At 35.3% G+C, this 20,607-nt stretch overlaps 4 protein-coding genes and 1 long non-coding RNA gene across 22 annotated transcripts in view; 3 read left to right on the top strand and 2 right to left on the bottom strand.

The window, feature by feature from the left end:
* The window catches only part of LOC107266995 (BTB/POZ domain-containing protein 6-B), a 19,591-nt gene extending 17,495 nt beyond the window's left edge, over positions 1-2,096 (bottom strand). The window contains exon 1 of one of the 3 annotated variants that reach the window (XM_015738134.2): positions 1,011-2,096. The gene's annotated coding sequence lies outside the window, so the exon portion shown is untranslated. The remainder of the gene's footprint in view (positions 1-1,010) is intronic. The other 2 variants (XM_015738135.2, XM_015738138.2) reach the window with 2 other exon arrangements.
* LOC107266993 (transcription factor IIIB 90 kDa subunit) overlaps positions 1-10,560 on the top strand; it is a 30,376-nt gene extending 19,816 nt beyond the window's left edge. For all 3 annotated transcript variants that reach the window (XM_015738131.2, XM_015738132.2, XM_015738130.2), the window contains 11 exons: positions 2,782-2,931; positions 3,317-3,410; positions 4,079-4,211; positions 4,347-4,443; positions 4,779-4,934; positions 5,726-5,814; positions 5,924-6,056; positions 6,146-6,253; positions 6,665-6,845; positions 7,017-7,207; positions 8,944-10,560. In XM_015738131.2, coding sequence (XP_015593617.1) covers positions 2,782-2,931; positions 3,317-3,410; positions 4,079-4,211; positions 4,347-4,443; positions 4,779-4,934; positions 5,726-5,814; positions 5,924-6,056; positions 6,146-6,253; positions 6,665-6,845; positions 7,017-7,207; positions 8,944-9,074 — 1,463 coding nt within the window. In that variant the 3' untranslated portion in view covers positions 9,075-10,560. The remainder of the gene's footprint in view (positions 1-2,781; positions 2,932-3,316; positions 3,411-4,078; positions 4,212-4,346; positions 4,444-4,778; positions 4,935-5,725; positions 5,815-5,923; positions 6,057-6,145; positions 6,254-6,664; positions 6,846-7,016; positions 7,208-8,943) is intronic.
* LOC107266998 (dual specificity protein phosphatase 23-like) lies at positions 10,446-12,638 on the bottom strand. Of its 2 annotated transcripts, XM_015738152.2 has the most exons (5): positions 12,503-12,638; positions 12,140-12,350; positions 11,765-11,994; positions 11,508-11,691; positions 10,446-10,886 (listed from the first exon to the last, which is right to left on the bottom strand). In XM_015738152.2, exons 2-5 carry the CDS (start codon positions 12,192-12,194, stop codon positions 10,681-10,683), a joined length of 675 nt encoding a protein of 224 aa, XP_015593638.1. In that variant the 5' UTR covers positions 12,195-12,350; positions 12,503-12,638; the 3' UTR covers positions 10,446-10,680. The 2 variants fall into 2 exon arrangements, with proteins under 2 accessions (XP_015593638.1, XP_015593639.1); XM_015738153.2 differs by lacking the exons at positions 10,446-10,886; positions 12,503-12,638 and adding an exon at positions 11,152-11,335 and having other exon boundaries at positions 12,140-12,424.
* An 8-nt stretch (positions 12,639-12,646) lies between these two features.
* The window catches only part of LOC107266991 (protein pellino), an 80,657-nt gene continuing 72,696 nt past the window's right edge, over positions 12,647-20,607 (top strand). For 9 of the 13 annotated variants that reach the window (XR_001537528.2, XR_001537527.2, XR_003059480.1 and 6 more), the window contains exons 1-2: positions 12,647-12,795; positions 13,923-13,989. Coding sequence is in view for 8 of the 13 variants with exons in the window: in XM_025084218.1 (XP_024939986.1) it covers positions 13,976-13,989 (14 nt within the window). In the remaining 5 variants the exon portion in view is untranslated. Of the gene's footprint in view, positions 12,796-13,281; positions 13,438-13,680; positions 13,837-13,922; positions 13,990-20,607 lie in introns of those variants that run through there. The other 4 variants (XM_025084206.1, XM_025084207.1, XM_025084208.1 and 1 more) reach the window with 4 other exon arrangements.
* LOC112494234 overlaps positions 17,113-20,607 on the top strand; it is a 7,024-nt gene continuing 3,529 nt past the window's right edge. Inside the window, exon 1 of the long non-coding RNA XR_003059481.1 lies at positions 17,113-17,364. This is a non-coding gene — a long non-coding RNA (uncharacterized LOC112494234). The remainder of the gene's footprint in view (positions 17,365-20,607) is intronic.

Here is a 20,607-nt window from a genome sequence, read left to right as displayed (position 1 = left end):
AAAAATTTTTTTTTTTAATTTTTTTTTAATTTTTTTTTTTTTTTTTTTTTTTAATATCTTCATTGTCAACGCGACAACACTTCTGCTATTAATTTTTTTCTAGGGAATTAATCGCTTATTCGAATTCGACGCTCAACGTCCACAGTCATTAATTTCATGCAACTTTATTACGTGCTTGACATAGGGTTATCAGCAGTTTGCATTTTGTCATTCAACATGCTGCTCCACACTTCATTGACGTGCATAACCTGCAACATCGTACCGCGTGACGTATCGCATAAGTCGAGCGTATTAACGTGTTTCGGTAACTCAATTTCCTAATTTATGTATATCGGCAATGTAACAGATGTATTTGGAAATTTTGAAAAATTTTGATAACCATCACAGAAGAAGGAAGTAAGCTGAGTTCGTTAAGACTCGTTACGACATTATTGGGACGTATCTGTATGGTACTTTTTTTTTATTAATGATAAAGCATCTTTATCACGGATAACAGATAGGCTCTCGAAAAATATTTACTCTTCGTAACGATAGTCACTCGGATAATAAACAGTCTTGAGATTATATACGATTCGTCTGTAATCATTATTTTGATTTACTTTTCTAATTCAAATTTTGACTTAATCATTTAATTGATAAATCATTGTTATTATTATTTGTGATTATGTGTCTACTATTTTTTTTATGTGTAATCAGAATAGTTATTAATAGCGTAAATAAATGTTTTTAATTTCCTATCGAATTGACGCAATTTCTTCTTTGTGATTTAATCACAAATTTTATTTTTTTTATTTTTCTACGTTACAGTTCGACAGTTCGAGTCTTCTACGTTACTTCGATCTAGGCGTTCGAGTTTGATGATTATTGCGCAAATCGAAGGAATATACGAACTGTTTGTCGATTACTTTAATTTCACTAAGAATCGTATTTGATCTTTAAATGAACGACTGATCAACCAATATCGAATTTAACAAGAAAAAAATCGACGTTCGCATTTGTCACGATTCGACCTTCGTATTAGGCAAAGTGTCGCAGCGGAGTGGGACTGATCGAGTCAAGGTCACCGCCAGTGATTTCAGACGTTGGTCGTTTCGCGAAGAAAAAATATATTAGGACATACGTTAAAAGCCGGAATACTCAAATTTAACGAAAGTATTGAGCCACAATAATTAAAATAATTATTCAATGAAAATTTTTCATAGAAACAAAAGCATCACTTCGAGCCACAGGACATCACACACGCATCACTTCGAGGCACTGGACATCACACACATTCTTCTTTTCTCTTTCTATTTTCACGGACCTACGTAACACGAGAATCCGCAATTTTCTTCGCGCACAAACAGATTCGCATTCTTTTATTCGTGATCGTGCAACACGATAAATTCGCAATAACACGAGTTGTCTCGGTATATTTATGGCTCGAATGCCGGATTGGCTGTGTAAAAAATTTTTTGCTTCAAATCACTTTACCGCTCTTTCGAAATTCTGCAGCAATGGCAAAGAAATTTCGAAGTCATAAAGAATTTTGATATTTACGCGGAAATAATCTTTACGCGTCTCCCTTAAGATTTTATGTGAACTGACATCGCGATCTGCGACGCTCACTTAGTGCTACTGTCCTGACACGTATCCCCACCATTGTCGCTAGCCTACCTTCGGCACTCGACTGATTGCTTCATGAAAATTGCACTGGAGTATGTTTGTCGTTGTTAAAAAGAAAAAAGTATCTAGAATTGAATATTATTAAGATATACAATTTTCGAATCGATCATCTATCGAGGATATTACTCTCACTTTGGTTAAGAACGCAGCAGCCTTCAATCGTTGAGATTTTGCTATGCATTTTTTTTTTAAGGTTAGATTTTAAACCGAAACCGACGCTACCAACTTGCTATTCTCTTTCGGGATTTTAACTGCTTCTCTTTCTCTTGTTACACTCGTCCGCGCTCCGTGACACGAGTACCACTTTCATCCTGGCCACAGACGCGTTTTCATTTAAACGACAGAGCGAAAGTGCACGTTCACTTTTGATAATCCGTCGCTCCAGTTTGTTGCCGGCTATATTCTCGTTGCTGTACAGTGTGAGTCGTCTGGCTCGGCGGGCTCGGCCGACAGACCACCCGCGCTCATGTTTGTTTTTCTAGTTTGCGCGGGAATTTCGAATATCGTCGGTTGATTTAAAATACATTTTCTTTTCACGTCGAACGTAAAGTCTAAAAATTTCTTAAAATTTCTTTTCCTTCGACCAACGACCGTCTTCTTCCTCGTTCCACTGAATTTCAATTTTTGGAAGTACTTGATCCCGGATAACTATTACGAGGTTGAGGTACCGACACGTCATCTCGGAATTACCGTAACGAAGTCACGGACGCTATTTCTGAAAATGAACTTGGTGCCATTTAAATTTTTATTTTTTTTTTCTACGTACCGTCTTTCGAGCGTGTCCATTTATTCAGCGATAAAATGACATTCTCTTAACCGGTGAGAAATGGTAATGAAGAATTTTGCCAATAACATTTGGTATTTTCAAGACAAAGTTTTTCTAAGAAATACAAGCAAAAAAACTTTTTTCGAATAATTACTTTCAGTCACATGGTTTCGTAGTTTGATTTATGGTGCCTGAATTTTGAATTTAATTTTTTTTACGTTGCCAACGCCCTACTGTCGTCACGTCATAACGACGATGTTACTGTAATATGTATATTACTTATGTATATAATAATAATAAATATAATAATATATATATTATATTATTATTGAATGTTTTTATTATTACAGATCCATGCCTTTACATTATACGATTCGCGAACAGATTGGAATTTGGCGAAAAAACTCACGAAGTCTCCATGACCGCCTTACGGGTCGTTCAGCGGATGAAGAGGGACAGCATCCATAGTGGCCGTCGGCCGTCTGGATTGTGTGGAGCTGGTGAGAAAAAAAAAAAGAAAAAAATCTATTTAACAGATTTGTGTGCAAATTTCAAATATGAAAAGAAAAAAAATTATCGTCTGCCGCGAGAGAAATAAATGTCTTTTTTCATTTTCATTTTTATTAAATATTTATGACCTCTCGACTCGCATATAAAATTTACACGTTGCATAATGCCGCTCGTTAAATTAACTTAATACGCCATTTGTACACACGGGCTGTTGTGTTAATATATTTTTTTTCACCTGTTTTTATCAAAGTAATTTCCGCTGTTTTATTTTGATCCCTTTTTATCGCTACAAGATAATAACAAAAGATTCTCTCTTTGGGGTGAAAAATTAAAAAGAATTTTTTCTAATCCTTTTTCTTTTTCTTTTTTTTTTAGCGCTCTTGATGGCCGCCAGGTTACACGAATTCAACAGATCGCCCAGCGATATAATTAAGATCGTGAAAGTTCACGAATCGACTTTACGCAAAAGGTACAGAAAAATGTTTGACACTGTATATATTGTTGGACTAATTTTTTCAATACCTATTTACAAAGACAACAACAGTGTCAATGTAATTTTCAAATGACAGCTGACTGTTTTTATTATTTGCCTTTACAGCAGACCGTCGGTAAGTGAGCGCTCTTGGTCGGTAAAGTAGGACGATACGACGAAAACGATGACTTAACGAGAGACTTTATTTTCAGAGTTATCAGAATTCATTGTTTTTACTTGTTTTCGAATGCGCAGTCCTTCCGCTCTTGTATATATACAACAATTGATTTGGTAGCTGATAGCGGGGATGCTCCGTGATACAAGAAGATGCTTGCGATTGAAGAAGAAGCGCTCAGTTAACGGGAGTCCTACCGTATACGTATATGTTTACGTATAAGTATATATTTACGTATAAATGGGGTTGGCAGTTAATGAAAAATGGCAGCATTAGAAACAGTCGGATAGTCGTTAGTGCAAAGTCTCGAAGTATACTTTGTAACTTTATGTAGTAGATTACGAGAAAAAAGGACTGATTGTTATGTAATTAGCCGGTGATATGAAAAAATTGTGATACGACTGTAGGAGAGAGATTGTAAAATAATAGCGGAGCAAAATTTAAGATTTAATTGTTATATTCGTTACTGGAAGCAATTTTTAATTTACAGATTAATTGAATTCGGGGACACGCCTTCCAGTGCTTTGACCTTGGAAGAGTTCATGACGGTAGACCTTGAAGAGGAGCAGGATCCCCCAGCGTTTAAAGTTGCGCGAAGAAAGGATCGTGAACGTTTGCAAAAGGTAATTAGATTATTATTTCTTTTACGTTGGCCCTACTGGCTCTTAGGAAGAAAAATGATGTATCGGAGACGATGCTATTTTGTGGCGCCAATTTTAAATGTATTAATACACGTCGAACTGCTATTCATTTTTCAGCTGGAGAACATGGGTATGGAGTTCAACGAGCTGCAGAAGGAAATTGAAAAGCAGTTGAACGAACAAAAATCAGCGAAAGGAAACCGACGGAAAGAATGTAATATATTTGTAATCTGCGAGGAAAATATGATAATACGAAGATGACAATAGTCTCCTGAGAGAGTTATCGCGAATGAATTGTAATTCGTCAGGCGTTCTTGAAATTTATCAGCCAATTGTAATTGTCGACTTCTCGAGGTCTCAGGACGCATGAGAAATCCTTATTGTCATTTCTAGATTTAATTGTCCAATTCAACTGTTCAATTTACATGCTGATTGGCTGTTTAAAGTCTGCCGCTTAAACGCGATAAAACGTTGCTCCTATGTTTTCACGTATTCACCTGAGCTAGTAATTGACTTAAAAGAAATATCATAATTGTAAATACGTTTTAGCGTCCATTGTCGAGGAATTGGATGCTGATAGATTTATCACGGAATCAAACTTGAGCGTTATTCAACATTGCATGATTGGGGATCCCGACGATCCAGTTGAAGAAGCTCCGAGTCCCACGTCATTGCAATCCAGTAACTCATTAATCACTGGACTAGGTATATCGAAATTTCATTTATACAATTTGATATATCAAAAATCTGTAATCAAGCGTTGTAACGCTATCCGATAAAGTAGGTATATGGAGTTTGGATAATATTGTAAAAGAAGAAATTGTATTTATGAAAAAGCGTCAAACAATTTTCACCAAATTAACGCTTGACAAGTTCTGATTTCTATTGCGAACTTAAAATTGTGCCAGTAAGATTTTTCTTTACTTTGCCAAGGGGGAGATAGCCGGAAGTTTTAAAGGCTTCCTTTTTTATTTGAAGCTCTTTTATGGAACTCGTGGCGGTGGCGGCTGCTGCTGTTTTAGTTAAAGTTTGTGACCTAGATCTTTCGTGTATTTAGTCGTATTCACGGACCAATGGCCGAGCGCGAAGTTTTTCTTGGTTTTTGTATTGTATATACAATCACTGGTCGATTCTAAATGGTTCTTCTTATATCTTTCTTGTATATTTGTTGGTTCTTATGAAAGGAAGGCATGCGAATTTGCGGTTTCCATCGAAATGTCGAGCTACTAGTTTTTGTATGAATTTTTTCTTCAAAAACTAACTAACGCTTTCATTCGCGCTCTCTTGAGCGTAACTTTTCCTCTATGGTTATTCTACCCTATTTCTCATGCTGAAACTTTGTTATCTTCTTAGCGATTACAGTGGATGTTTTATTGATAATAGTCGTAATTATTTATGCAGAGACTATTCGGCCGCTGTATAATAAATAATATTTGAATTTGAATTTTAAATTCGCAAATGCAATTTCTTGTATAATTTATATTTATTTTTTTTAGGACCAGATATAGCCTCTATGGGTTTGGCTTCAGCTTTGAGCGATCGAGCCAGTCTAACGAAGGAAAAGACAGATACGTCTTTTCAGATTGTAAGAATATACATTTAATTTGCTTTTTACCGTTTTACAAATATCACTAAGGTACGGTGTTTTGAGCGAGGAAGGAAGCAAAGAGAAATAACGATGCTTTGGGTTCTAGAATACCGAAGAGATTGACATAACGGATTTCGATGACGACGAATTGGATGGTTATATATTGACAGAGAAGGAGACGCAATTCAAAACTTCATTGTGGAACAAAGTCAATGCACAATATTTGGTGGAACAAAAAGGTAAATGAAATTTAGTAGCAGGTGTCACTTGGGATATCCAATTGTTTAATTATATTTGTGACGTGTGAATGACACTAATGAAATTCCAGAAAAGGAGGAGAAGCGTCAGAAGGAGAAGGAGGAGGGGAAGCCAGAGAAAAAGAGGAGAAGGACGACAACAAAGAAAAATAAAAATCAGACACCAGCCAATAGTGCTGGTGAGTTTGGCATTTCTTGTATTTATCTCTACCAATGAGGAACCTTTTTTCATTCACATTCTTAAGTCAATCCTGACTTTTGTGGTTTCTGCTAGAGTCTTCAGGAATCAATGTGTAAGGGTATCTTCACATGTCGAACGAGCTTGTGGGTACAGTGGGAAATAGCAATGATGCTCCGAAGTACCATTGTAAATTAATGCTATTATACTGTACACGGGAAGGCCATTTTTGGTCGTTAGTGTAAAAGACTGATAACTCGGAAAACTGTGATTGGTCGGTTTCGGTCTTTATTAAAGGGTTATCCGAAAGAACGTTCTCATGATGATTGATTCTGACCAATGAGGGATCTTGGTTGTCTGAGTGATCCATCTTGTACGATTAATTTGTTCGACGTGATTTTTGCCATTTCAGGGGAGGCCATCGAGAAGATGCTTCAAGAGAAAAGGATATCATCAAAAATAAATTACGAGGTTTTGAAAAGTTTGAACGTTGGTAGCACTGCCGCAAGTGGTCAGCAACAGAAAGCTCAAGAATCAATTTTGATGTCGCCAAGACGACCGGAAGTTGATAATGTTCTGGGCGTCACTAAACTGTAAATACTTAAAACTATTTATTTTACGTATTTAACAAATAATTATTTTAAATAGTTATATGGTATATCCTCAATATTTGTTCGTTTCAAAATGTGAATATTTTTTTACTTTATCATACTTGTTAGCTGCTTTTTTATAAATTTAGTGTGATTGACCTTGTTTTTTTACAGCAATTCAATGTCACACAATCAATTGGGCGACTCGCCAGTGAAACAATCAAGAAAGTTACAAACGCCAAAAGTGAACGTGAAACGAAGAAAGAAAGAAGAAATAGGATTTCCGGTAGGGTCTATCGATGAATCAACATTGAAAGTGGAGGATCAGTCGCCCGCTGTACCAGTGGCTGATGTCAATGATGTCGGTAAGATGGCGCCATGCACAATGAAAAAATTTTTTAATAATCCGTACATATCAAATATCCAGTTTTTAATTTAAAAAAAAAAAAAAGGAATTCGTTATTCGTACAATTTTTTTGTACCACGTGTCACGGTGATCTTTCTCTTTTATTCTCACAAATTAAAATCTAGCCTCGCGCCAGTCATAATACTCAGAACATATTTCACTGTCAGAAGAATTCATTGGGATTGCAGCCTTTCTATTTGACCTGGCCTGTTTTTCTTTTATTTTGCATTTAATTTTTTCCCTCTTATTTTCTCTAGGTCCACGCTTCGCCACTGCGTTGATGTGGCGCTGCTGTCTGAGCCTGAGAAATTTCATAAGTCGCTTTACGAGCTCGTAAAGACTGACGATGGGAATTCTCATAAGACAGTCGAGCGTTGAGTTACTCTGTATACACGATAGCTTATTCAGTTAGCAGCCCAGTATGCTAGTTATTTAAGGAATGCAATAATGTAGGGGGCAGCACTGTGGTTCAGTAACATAAGTTTCAAGCGACAAAATATTCGGACCCAAAAGATATCGGTTGCGAATTTTAGAACTCCTCGTTTTCTTTGCGTCTAACCTAACCGATTTCGCGTAATTAGCCAAAAACAAACGTAACTCAAAGTGCATATTTTCTTCTTTTTTTTTTCTTTTTATTTTGTCGCGTGGATATCTTTTTGTGATAGCCAGCAATTATTTAAACCCTTTTCGTTTTTCATCCGTTCATTCGTTTGACGTATACATTTCAATACTAATCTGCCTTCGTGAAAGGATTTCTTTTCGTAATAATAATCGAAATATCCAATAAAAAAAAAAGGAATGACAAAAAATAGTACACCCCCCGATTCACTCTTTTCTTTGGTTTGTCTTCTTTTTAATTTATTAACTGTACATCGCCCACGCTTCACCAGTTGCCTTTGACTCGTTTCGACAGACTATAAATAATTATTTTTGTCTTTGATGAAAGATAAAAAAATTGAAATATTCTCATAAACGCTCATTGCCATATATACGTTTGCAAATAACGGCAGGCGGAAATTAAGGAGCTTGTCCTGTCACGTGCGTGACTCGGAACGAAAATGTCAAATATGTACGTCAAAATTCCGTTTTGCCCGTCTGGATTTTTAAACAGGCCTAACAAAAGCTGATAAATTATTATTCGTATTTTTATTTAAATTATATCCTTACTGGATACAATGAGGAAGCAATGTAAAAAAATATACTTGTAGATGCAATTTGCATTTTGGGAGATCTATCAGAACCTAAACTAACGCTGGTGGCGACCTCTGGAACATTTTCAGGCACTACTAAAAGTTTACGTAATTTTACCAAACGAAGGAAAAAACTACTATTTTTTGCAAGTGTGTCCTATGGCATGGTGCTTTAAGGACAGTACTTATTTTTCATTACGCGACAAGCATCCATAAACAACAGAAGCATCCATATAAGCCACAAGTATTCGTACTTATTTGACCTCCCACGATATTAAACAATAAATATAAGTTGTTGCAGAATACTCTGAGGGGAGATTTCTTATATTGGATCACTCCCTCTTTTTTTTACTGTACGAATTGACATTATTCAATATCCACCCTTATCCGTATTGCCAACTTAATTTGAACGAAAAAAAAATGTAAAATCCGTTAAATATCAATTGACAATGCTAGAAACAATGTTAATCGTTAAAATTGATTTGTAATATTATTTTTTTTCCAGTTGACGATACTGACGATTACGTTGATGAAGATGTGGAACCTGATCCCATGGAAATGACTGTTGGCGAGATGCTGGGACGTCACACGGGTGATGACGATTACGAGTACGGATACGAGGATGAAGATTATTGAAAAATTAATATTATTTTATATCGTTAATATGTTTTCGGTCAGGCTAGTAGTATGGATATGCTATAAATATTCTAAATAGCCAATGAACGCTTTATAGATAATCGACTTAGGAAAATACAAATAATATGTATTACTGTATCTTGCACGAGAGGCTGCACAGATGAGTTATTCTTGCGATAGCCGTAAATAGATACAGTAGGAAAGTTGAAAGCTGAAATTGTAGTAGACTAGGTACAATTTAGTTAACGTGATAAGAATCGATAAGGATCCAACACAATTGATTCAGTCAGTACGTAACTGTTAACAATTTTATGGCACGATTGCGAAATTTTAACTTGACTCTAAGTTTATAAAACTTTGTATCAGATCTACTTGAACTTCGAAGATTATGTTTGAGTTCGTGTCTTCTGCTTCACTCCCCAGGGCAATTTACTATTGCGTGCAAACATTTCCAAAGCGAGTGGTGGTTTCATCCGCAAATTATTCAGTCTGTCAAGTATAGGGATACTTGATTGTTAGCATTTTAATAAGAGCGATAGTCCTTTCTTTTTTTTTCTTCGGCGAAACAAAATCTCTGAACTCCGGTATACTGGTAATGCAGTTGTGTTGATTTTTATGAGAAATTTATTATCATTGGCCATAACAGAAGAGACTGAAGCATTTTATGAGTTATTAATTATACGATATTGCTTTGGGTAGGGTTATTTATTTACTTGTACTTATATTCCAAATGGCAAAGTTGTCCTTGCATTTGTTTGCATGATATTTGGATAACGATTTTAGTACGTAATGTATGATTTGATCAATTTTGAAGTTGCTGACTTTTTTTTGGCTACTTTCATTTACAAGAAGATGGATTCTCAGACAGAAATTGATATCGATTTATAATTAAAGTTTAAGAAAGAGAAATTTTGTGACTGAACTAAGAATACCCCAGGTATACTTTTGCATGAGTTTGGGTTATTTGAAATTTGCCAATACAGTACATTTATAAATGTCAATATTAATAAGATTGGTGGAAGTGAGGGGATACAGAAGTTACTAGAATATTTGCTGAGTGCGTGTATATATTTATACTGTGTATATAGTAAGAATGAAATTTACCTTGATATGATACATATAAATACGACATGAATACTTTAAAAAAAAATGAATTTATTATTAAGCTAAAGTATTCGTGATCGAATTTCTAAAGTTGTACGAAAGTATGCACAACTGAGATTAGCTTCAAACAAGGAACTTCAAACTATTTACCCTGTTGAAGTCGCAAAACTTGTAGAAACAATAATTATAATTTTATTAAACTAATTTATTCTAGTTTAGTTAATCATATTGATAAACTACAGAAAACAAAAAGAGCAAAACAAAGTCTTAATTGTATGATTATATTTTATCAATGAAATAAATGATGCACAATTCTTCCTAATTTGTGAGGAAATGTCGATTGGCTATAACGTGTACAATAATAAATTCAATATATATAGAACGTTTTGAACGTTCATTTCTTCTGTTGCTCTTCTTGGCGTCCCATTTCCGGTGAAAACATTCCTTTTGCACGCGTGATAGAGTTAGTAATGGATTACGATAAAAGGCATTTTGTAATTAGTTAAAAATTATCATTGTACATCTTGCAAACGTACGATGGCAATGAATTTGGAATTTTTTTTATTGGCTTCTCAGAATTTGTGTATCTGTGCAGCATGGAGATGTGTACCGGCATTTTCCATCTGGAAAGACCAAGTTCGACAGCCGTAGTACGTTCGGGAAGTGCCGGAAGTTCCGCGAATTCTCTTCTCCTCTCTTCGCGAATTCCTGTAAGATGTTCATTGTTTCTATAAAACCGTAAGCGCCAACAGGTCCTAACGAATAAAACGTGCTTCGACGAAATCTGTGGAATTTCATTTAAAGGATTTCATTAAAATTTAAGTCTCTTTGGGTTTATCACACCAATGAACCGGTACAGCACGTAATACAATGGTAAAAGTTTAACATGTAAAAAATAGCCAGGAGCAATAATTAATATACATAAAAAATATTTTGAAAATTAATGTCACTTGATAGTGGTAAAGATACTTGCGTGTTATTCATGGTTGCGTGAAAATGGTACAGGAAGAATAACAAGAAAAGTTCCACATTATTTCCGTTGCAAGTACCAGTCGCTTATCGTGGACATTGTATCGGGTCACAAATACATTTTCGATTATCGATAACAAGTGAAGTCATTTATTTCGAATCATCGTCCACTTCGGGAAATATCGTACCTTTCGACAGGAAATTATAATAGAATATTTGGAAAGAATAAGTAGATTCTTTTCAAAATTTGATTAAAAATAATATCTGCCAAAGTGTTAGTGTTTACAAGAGATTGTCAAAAAGGACCAAAATCAGTACTTGCGTTCAAATTTATTTGTATCTTTCTATTATTAAATTTACCTCTCAACGCGTCATAATACTTGACCACTGCCCGTTCTTGCTTATATGTCTCAACACTTCCGGGTCTCATTACCCTTAATTGAACGATTGCCATCTCGGGTGTAAAATCTTGAAATCTAACTAGATAACAGGCGGCCATAACACCAGTACGACCTCTACCTTGTCGACAATGGACAGCGATGACCTAAGTTAGCATAGAATGATAAATTGGTAGACGACAGTGAAATTCAAAATTTATGATACGCTTAGAAACTCACGTCTTTTGTGAAATGTGCTCGCTGACAGATATCAATAAATTGATTGATCTCTTTAACGGTCGGTGCTTTAAATTCCTCAATGTATATCTGAGACCATTTCATTCCTTTTGGCAAATCATCGATCGGTGGCTTTCGTTCCATGCTTAACGTTATCAGATGCGTGATTCCCTCTTTTTCAAGAAATCGTAGATTTGCTGCGTTTTGTGGCCAGCCCGTACACGCGAGTTTGTCTTTAGGCGATTTCAAAAGGAAAAAGAAAACGTTACAAGTCTTAAGATTGTATCAATGAATATTCAACGTATTGTTATATAGGTTTTGAACAATGTAGATATTTAGGAAAGAAAAGAACAATTTCTTGTAATTTAAATACCTTACCTGGTACAACCCACGAAAAATTAAATGGCGCATACATGATGCGTTTCTGCGACATTTTTTGAGGTTATTCACTAGTTCTCTTTTACCTCCACTGTACTGTACTTGCTAACTTATTAGGCGTTAGTGACGCTTTTCACGAGTGTCTTCCGTCTCGATAATTTTTCACGAATGCCAGCTGATTTGATTCCAAGCTAATTGCTAGTAGCTCGTCCTAAAAATATATCCTTTGCAAATAGACACAGCCGTCTTTGCATGACGCGAGACTCCGTCACGCCATGCACTCATTTCTAAGATTCAAATAGAAGCGCGAAAAGAACTTTCTAATTCCAAGACAATTTGACGATACCTTATAATTGCACAAACCTTTTCAGGAATTTGGACGTTCAAGCTACACATGAGATTTTGTAAAATTTCTTCACTCGTTTGGCTCAGCATGAAATTTGTTAGAAAATTTCTTCGAAATAATTTACGTGCTTTGTTTTACGTAATTACATAATCATTACGACATCTGCTACTAAATTCAGTCTGCTAGTGTAGTCAGGAAACGAAAGCAGAAAGAAGAGACGAGTTTAAAAATGAAGAAGAAAAGGAAAAGGAGAATATAATTCAAAATTTACAAGTACCTACTGGATGCGTCACTGGCTGGTTCTATGTTTGTAAGTATTTCTCCTCGTTAAGAAGAATAATTCCACGAGGGAAGAAAAAGGCAAGCAGGAAAAGGAAGAAGGAAACTTTAAATTCCCAAGTGCCTGCTATTTCTACTGTTAGTATTATTTTTCTTTCTTTCGGTCTTATATCGATCTTCATTCCATTGTTTCATTTCGACGCGAACTGAAGCTTTGGTTGAAAATTAAATAATTTTCAACTAAACAACTGTCATTATCACTGTTCGCTTTTATTGTTTTAAGGTTATGGGAACCGTCATCAAATCTGCTAATTATTCGACACGCTTTATGTACCCTGCTAATTCTCATTGTTTACCTTTGTATTAAATGCCTCACAAAGTACCGCGTTAGATTTGCATACGTTCATAAAATGTAACGTGTGTATAAAAGCTTTAAGGCTCACGTGGAATGCGCGAGCATGCTCGCAGATTCTGAATTGTGCGCATGCGCCAAACACAAGGCGGGATGTTGCTTCTTTCGTTTCCACTATTTCTCGCTTGATGCGTTCAGTAGTCGCGCGACCTTCAAGTGGTTAAGAACCCTTAAGCCCGGTTCTCTTGGCTTTTGTATACGCGAACGCATAACGCGATTAATAGTGGACAAAGGGACAATGTTAAACATTAAATGAGAATTGTGAGTAATAATTTTGGATCTTTGATTAAACAAATATTAAATTCTATTTTTGAATTATTACTAATTGTTTGATATTAATCTCGACGATTTTTATAATCCGTGATATATATTGATGCAGTCGACGAACAGAGCATAATAATAAATTTAATAGTTGAAGTGTTGAAGTGTTTTTTTTTAAGACTGGTAATACCTTTGCTAACTATTACTTTTGGTGGAACTGAAGACTGTCATTTTTATTTCTAGTTTTGGGATAACTGGTATTTGGATTTTTGGGATATTAAATTGCGTGGGCGGTTTAATCAACGTTTATGTTTTATAGAAAATTTTGGATTTGTGCAAATTAGTAATGATTTGCTTTGTGGTGTTGAGATGGTGATTTCGCAAAAATTATTAAAACCGGTGATTGTAAATCTGTTTTATAAGTGGTCGATTGATTTTAACCGATCGATCTGTAACGAGTAACGTAAATTTGTGAAAAATTGTAGATTTCGTGGACATTGGGGGAATCATTAATTTCATCATCGTATAACATCTCGACATGAAGGCGATTGAGTGAGTAAAAACAGCTTTTAAATACAATTTTTTTTAAGCGAATATTCACAAGGCAAAGGCAGATTACATAGATCGTACCAGATTGACAAGATTAATAGTATTTTCGAAGAAATTGAAATGTTTATCAAAACTTCCCGAAAGCTATACCGTAACCTAAAATTCCTTCGCAAGGATAAACGTCAGTTTTTTTAAACGGATTTACGAAATTTCAAATACTTCAACCGACAATCTAACTAAAACAATGTTACGCAGTTTATGATTTTCCATTAATTAATCAAAAATCACGAACCACTCGCTTTGTTCATCACAAACTCCAAAATACAAAAACTAGGTATTTCAGGCTCAAAGAGAAGAAATAAAACCAAAACCAGTAGTACGATACTTTGGCTGTACTCATTTTATGTCCCAATTAATCTGCATATATAACAGCCCCTAAAAACTAAAGGGTGTCTAAGCATAAGATTTTCAGCAAGCCCAACCCTTATCACTTCTATTTACGATATACAATTCCTTTTACAATACGAATTCTGCAAGTAAAAATTTGTCATTCACAAACGTTCGCATTGCCACCTAGCGACGCTTTTCAGTACTAAAATTTAAAAAAACCGACAAACAATTTTCTGCCGTCACTGCGCACAATTAATAGTTCACGAGGCTTTTATTTTAAGAAAATTTATCAGTCTGACCTCCGACCAAGAACCTCGTTTTCTGTGAAAAATTATTACAACCCTTTTAAAGCATGCGTTATAAAAATTTTACGTTCCATTTCTTAAACCATTGATGGCTACGGGTATAATGATTAATAAAATGTAAAATTAATGATTATCTGTCAAATGGACTATGATATCGTTAAATGAAATTGTAATATGGTATGTGTCAAATGGACTATATCGTTAAAATTTATATGATTTCGATAACAATCCATTATTTTTTTTTTTTTATAACAGCCTACATTTTACAACTGCACGATCAGAAGGAAAAATATTAAATTTAATATTCAGGTTGAATTTAATTAAGAATAAAATATAATGTCGAGCGTACTATGTTTTTCATTTTTATAATGAGATTTACGTAAAATTTACTTAACTCTGGTGCAATTATCAGCAAACAAGAATATCGTTAACAGAATAATTGTTATCATCCGCGTAAAATTAGATTTTCGATTTTCTTTTGTATTAGACGCAGCGTGAGCCTCGAGCTAAAAAGAGCAGCGCAAAATCTTAATTGAGAGGGTGACGAAGAGGTTTCGAAAATTTGTCAGGGTTTACGCAAGCACGCGATACCCTTGAATTGATAAATTTAATGTGGCAATTTTCTTCAATGTCAACCTGCTGAAAATTGCGTGATTAGGTAATAAACATTTAAGAAAATATTTTTTCGTGAAAAAATAAATTCATTTTTACACTTTTTTCTATTTAAATTATCGGCACGTGATCTTTGACTATTTTTGTATAATTAAAAAAAAAAATTTAACCTTCATCTATACCTATACTGTATGGTACTGTTACAAAACTATACGGATTTCTAATGCGACTCTATCGATTCTGGGAGATCTGGATAGATCAATATTGAATCTTTTTTTTTTTAAGATATACGGACTACTGACATTGATTAGAATCGAAAAGGGTTGACGGTCGTAAATCTTATAATGCTTATCCGGCCCAGCCACCTTTCTCACGTTCGTCAACCGTAAAGACCATTTTCAATCTTTCAAATTTACTTACAGTTAGGATATATTTTTTGATCGATTTTTAAAAATCATACTTAGATAATTAAAAGCCATACAGGATTTTTCAGGAGTATTATATCACCTGAAGATCATTCTGTCCAATTGATTTCTATTGATATCCATGGTAGAATCATGGAGGTGCAATATATATATATATATATTGGATATACAGGGTGTTGCAAAATTATCGGATCTATGGGGTATGGCGGTGTTTGGGAGTCATCACAGAGCACGAAAATGACCTTGTCCGGAGGATTTTGTTTTTCAAATGGGAACAGGTCAAAGTAGACCAATGAGAAGGAGACACCAATAGAAATGCTAGGCACTTACAAACTCTTACATAAAAAGTTACATAACATTTTATTTTCTTAATTATGTCTTTTTCATGATTTATTTATTCTTTGGCAAATCGTCTTACATCATTTTCTTTACCTGACAATTTCGTAGCTCCGTTGCTTCTCCGATACTAAGAAAAACCGTTCGTGCTCCCTTATATTAGTTGAACCGTCTGAAAAAAAAATATATGTCGTAAATTCATGCGAGACTCCCATCAATTTCGTGTGCCGCTTAAAACTTATTTAAGTTTTCGTATTTGTCGATGTCGTATCGTATACATTATCCAGCACGTCACCCTACGATGCGGCAAACTGAATCTGTCTAACTTGTTTAATAATTGAAGTTATTTATAACCATTCACATATACGTATTCGTCTATCCGTATCAGAGATGAATATTTACTAATTAGCAAGACACCAATGAATTGTCAAAATTTCAGTAGAAAACACCTACCTTGTACTTCAATATTTCTATTTTGAATATTTCAGCTCTTATGGTTAAGACATTGACATTTACATTAATTATTATTATTACCATTGACTTCATCATAGAACTTTTAATGATATTCATATCCCGCCGAAAACTCGATTCCCATCGGAATCCCAAACCTTAACCCTTCACTCCATTAACGACAGTGGCGTGACTTGCGGTAGTTTAGGGAAACGCAAGTATACTTTATAAAAAGTAATCTCAATCAGATCCCCGCGTTAACTAGTTCGTTGCATTTCTTTTTCTAGCGCAAAATTCGAAATGGTCATTAAGTTCTTTCTTATAGTTGCCTTTCACGAAGTGGTTACTCCTTTTTGCCACCATTGATAATTCCCACTATAGCCACCAGTTGTCGCCACTGGTACTTTACAAAGTTTTCAATTGATCTAGTCCCGCCGCGCTATATAATTCGTGTGGTCTATGGACGTAAGAATAGAACGAGCTCCAGAAAACATAAAGATTGATAGGTCAGACAGAGGGAATTGTCTGAGAGATGGCGATGAATTAGTGAACAGATGGATGCTCGGTAGAAGGAAGAAGACTATAGGAAACTGGTAATCTATACTTGACCCCGCTCAACCCCCAGTGAAGGGCTAATTTCCGTAAACGTGCCTTAATTAAACGTTATCTTCGTACACCGCGGTGAAGATAGCAACAGTGTTAGTGGGGTTTCTCGACCCATTTCGTTTGACAGATCGAGAATGGTCGACTCTGTTGGTCGATTAAGTAATACGGCGTCGATGAAGACGTTAGGAGGCTCGCCAGACTAATTGTTACTGGGGAATGATAGCGGAGTAGAGAAACATGAAGTTTCGGTAGAGGTTAGTAATTGCTTATTATATCGATGTAGTTTAATGAGATCTTTGTTATTTGACATTTAATATACACGAAGCTTCTGTCGTTTGCTAGTTATGGTTAACGTAGTAGAATCTTAGCGAAGTAAAGCTAACGTTAGATATACTTTTTTAGCCTGTTCAATCTGCTACATAAATTGGGATGAAAGTTTAATCTAATCCACAATTGCTGAAAGTGTTCATTGTCCAGTATTTTGTCGATAAGAATGGGAAAAAAGATTTCTTTTCATGGCCGAATGATTTCTCGCGTGCCAGATGACGGGTGGGACGAATATTTATTTCTATTCTTTGTTATATAAAGAACTTGTATATAGAATAGAATAAACCTCTTCGACTTTCGAATATTCTGCCATTATATTCTTTCGTATATTGGTTAGCTAGTACAGAGCGATGCGCAGAAGTCTAGTGCGCAGAACGATATTATTACGTCACGAAGACCATCTATGTAAACTTCGATGACAACATTGTGACGCGTGAACGTCGGATTATTCGAGTATTTTCATGCGTCTTCGGACGCTCTTTAACGTTAGTCTTACTGTCTTAAGATATATGGATTTTTTTTTTAAATATTATGGAAGAAATGGAATTTGCCAGAGGATTCTCGATTGCGCGCGATTCCTGGATTCGAGGTTACAATTCTTGGAGTCCGGTATAAAATTTCTAGAATCAGCCTTCGATTCGTGAAATCGACGAGTCTCGTGATGTCCTTTCTTGAAATGAGAGAGGTCCACGGTGTCAATTTAGCACGGACGCGAACCTTCGAAGGCTCTCGAGGTGTCAGTAAATGCCAGCGCGGGAATCTGTGTCCGGAACGTCCCTTGTTATACTACTGTCAGACGCTATTTTCATGAGTCACTGCGCAATCTGACGTTCACAGATATATATACGAAAGATCATCGATAAGTTGTCACATGATATTTTTGCCACCTTAGATTTATAATTCTCGAGAGACTTGAGTAGTATAAAAACTTGTATGCATTCCAAAAAAAAATCAAAACTAACCTAATTTTATCGAAGAGTCCGAGTGAGGCTCGAAAGGCGAGTAAAAATATATACAGAAGAAAGAACCTAGATAAAAACTTGACAAAATATTTCAATAATTCAAAAATGTCATTGAAGCCACGTGGCATGGCGATTTATCCAAACGACAGATTATCATCGACGAGATAATGGCGACGAGCAGTGCCGTTACACGTGGCTAAACGAAATTTAACCTAGGAAATGAGAACGTCACCGCAAACTGAAAAATCACCCACCTTAAACGCGCTACGTATGATTTAATAAATATGTCACGAAAAATGTGCGCGTAAAAAAAAAAAAAAAAAAAAAATGTAACATTAGCATTACGTATACTATATAATCCCAAGCTGCACCCTCGTCAAGCTATACTACATACAAGAACCTACCCCTTATTTAACTTACATGTTTAGGGTGTCAAAAAAGAAAACAATTAATTTTGCAATTGCATCCCTCAAAATGGCGGCCGGTATCATCAATTGACTAAAAAAATTTCCCGCTCTTATATTTCCTTGAACTCGATTAGTTCGTTCGCGAAATTTGTAAAAGAAATATCAAAGATTCATTTAGTTTCGATAATTTAACTAAAGCGATAATACGAACGTTATTTAATAAGGAAAAAAAAAAAAAAAAAATTTTTTCCACGCAGACCTATGTAATTTGACAAATTTTTTTTTTCGTAATTTCGTCTTGTACTTTATTGACGGTTATTTACATACCGAGATGACTGTATGTCGTCCGCAGCATCCGAAAGAAGAAAGTTCAGTAATGCCACCGGGTATATTGGATTCTCCTTACGTGCTTGATATTCCGAATAAAAGAAATAATTTTTTTGCGATTCAGTACATTGCCAAATTGATCCGACCCCATAAAGCATTGCCATTTACGTGTTAACTAATAGTCCTGAGACAAATTTCGATCAGTGTACCCGTTGTCCCTGAATTCAGCCACGTTGGTTCAGCTACGAATAATAATTGTCAAGAATACGAACTTTTTTCCCCGTTTCGCACTTTTCCATACTTCCTTTTTTCATCATCCTCGTCTCCTCATTATCTCACAAATTGAATTAACCTTCCTTTCCTCTTTCGCGTGTAAAACGGCGAATGTCAAGATGCAAATGACTTCCCTTCGGCGCAGCAAGGATGCTCACGCAAGAGGCAGCTTCGAATTTCATTTGAATTTGAACGCGATGCTCTGAAGTTACATGCAATTCTTTTCTCTTCTTTTTTTCCTACGTTCGCGAACTTTCGTCACACTTTCCGAACTGTTTATTCTCGTTGTTCCCAATCGATCCCGCTTGTTCTTATTATTTTTAGGCGCGATCGACCAGCCGTGTAAATTCTCGTTCCATCCGTTAAGTACGTGACGAATAATTCGCTTGGCAGCAACAGGGATAATGTCTCCGAGACGTCATAGATTCTTCCATTTTATTGGCTGAATTGTCTCGGGCATCTTTTCTCGAATTTATTTCGATAAATTTAGCTCGGGTCAATTCGCGCTACGTGTCTTCGTGAGGTTGGCATAAAAATAGCAAGAAAACAAAATAATAATAATAATTATAATCTTAACGGTGTGACGTCATATCGAGACGCGTGACGTCACAATAAGGGAAATCGCGCGCGTACGAAAATGTGAAAATTTTTGAAGCACGAACCTTAAATTTTTTTTTTTTTTTTTTTTTTTTTTTTTTTTTTTTTTTTTTTTTTTTTTTTTTTTTTTTTTTCTTTTCAGTACGTATACTCAATTTTCTATTTTGCATGTGATTTGTTGCTTTCTTACGTAACTCGACGCTCGCGTACAGAATAGTGTTTGCATATTTATTACTTTATACGATACACGTCAAAATCAATTTGCCGCTGGGTGAAAACTGTATTGTGCTTCGCGTTATGGAAACTGATATTTGGTAATAGGTGCGGTTATCGCGCTATCAGAGATTACCACTGAAAAAGTTTGACCAGTACAAACATATTGATCCGAACTTTATGGGTGATGTACCGTATCAAATATCGTTTGGCAGTAAGGCGAACGCAGTGGGTTTAGCGGGAAAAAATGAAAATGTTGAAAAATACGTTTGATGAGAAAAAAAAATGTTTATAATTTTAATATCGTTTAAGATATATAATAATTGGCGAGGTATCGAAGTTACGAGAAAAGTATTTTTTTTTTTTTTTTTTTTTTTTTTTTTTTTTTTTT

The sequence above is a fragment of the Cephus cinctus genome, unplaced genomic scaffold (genome assembly GCF_000341935.2).
Source record: "Cephus cinctus unplaced genomic scaffold, Ccin1 Ccin1_scaffold0331, whole genome shotgun sequence".
NCBI classification, from domain to species: Eukaryota; Metazoa; Arthropoda; class Insecta; order Hymenoptera; family Cephidae; genus Cephus; species Cephus cinctus.
The sequence above is the reverse complement of the archived record's forward strand: the minus strand, read 5'-3'. Positions and strand labels throughout refer to the sequence as shown.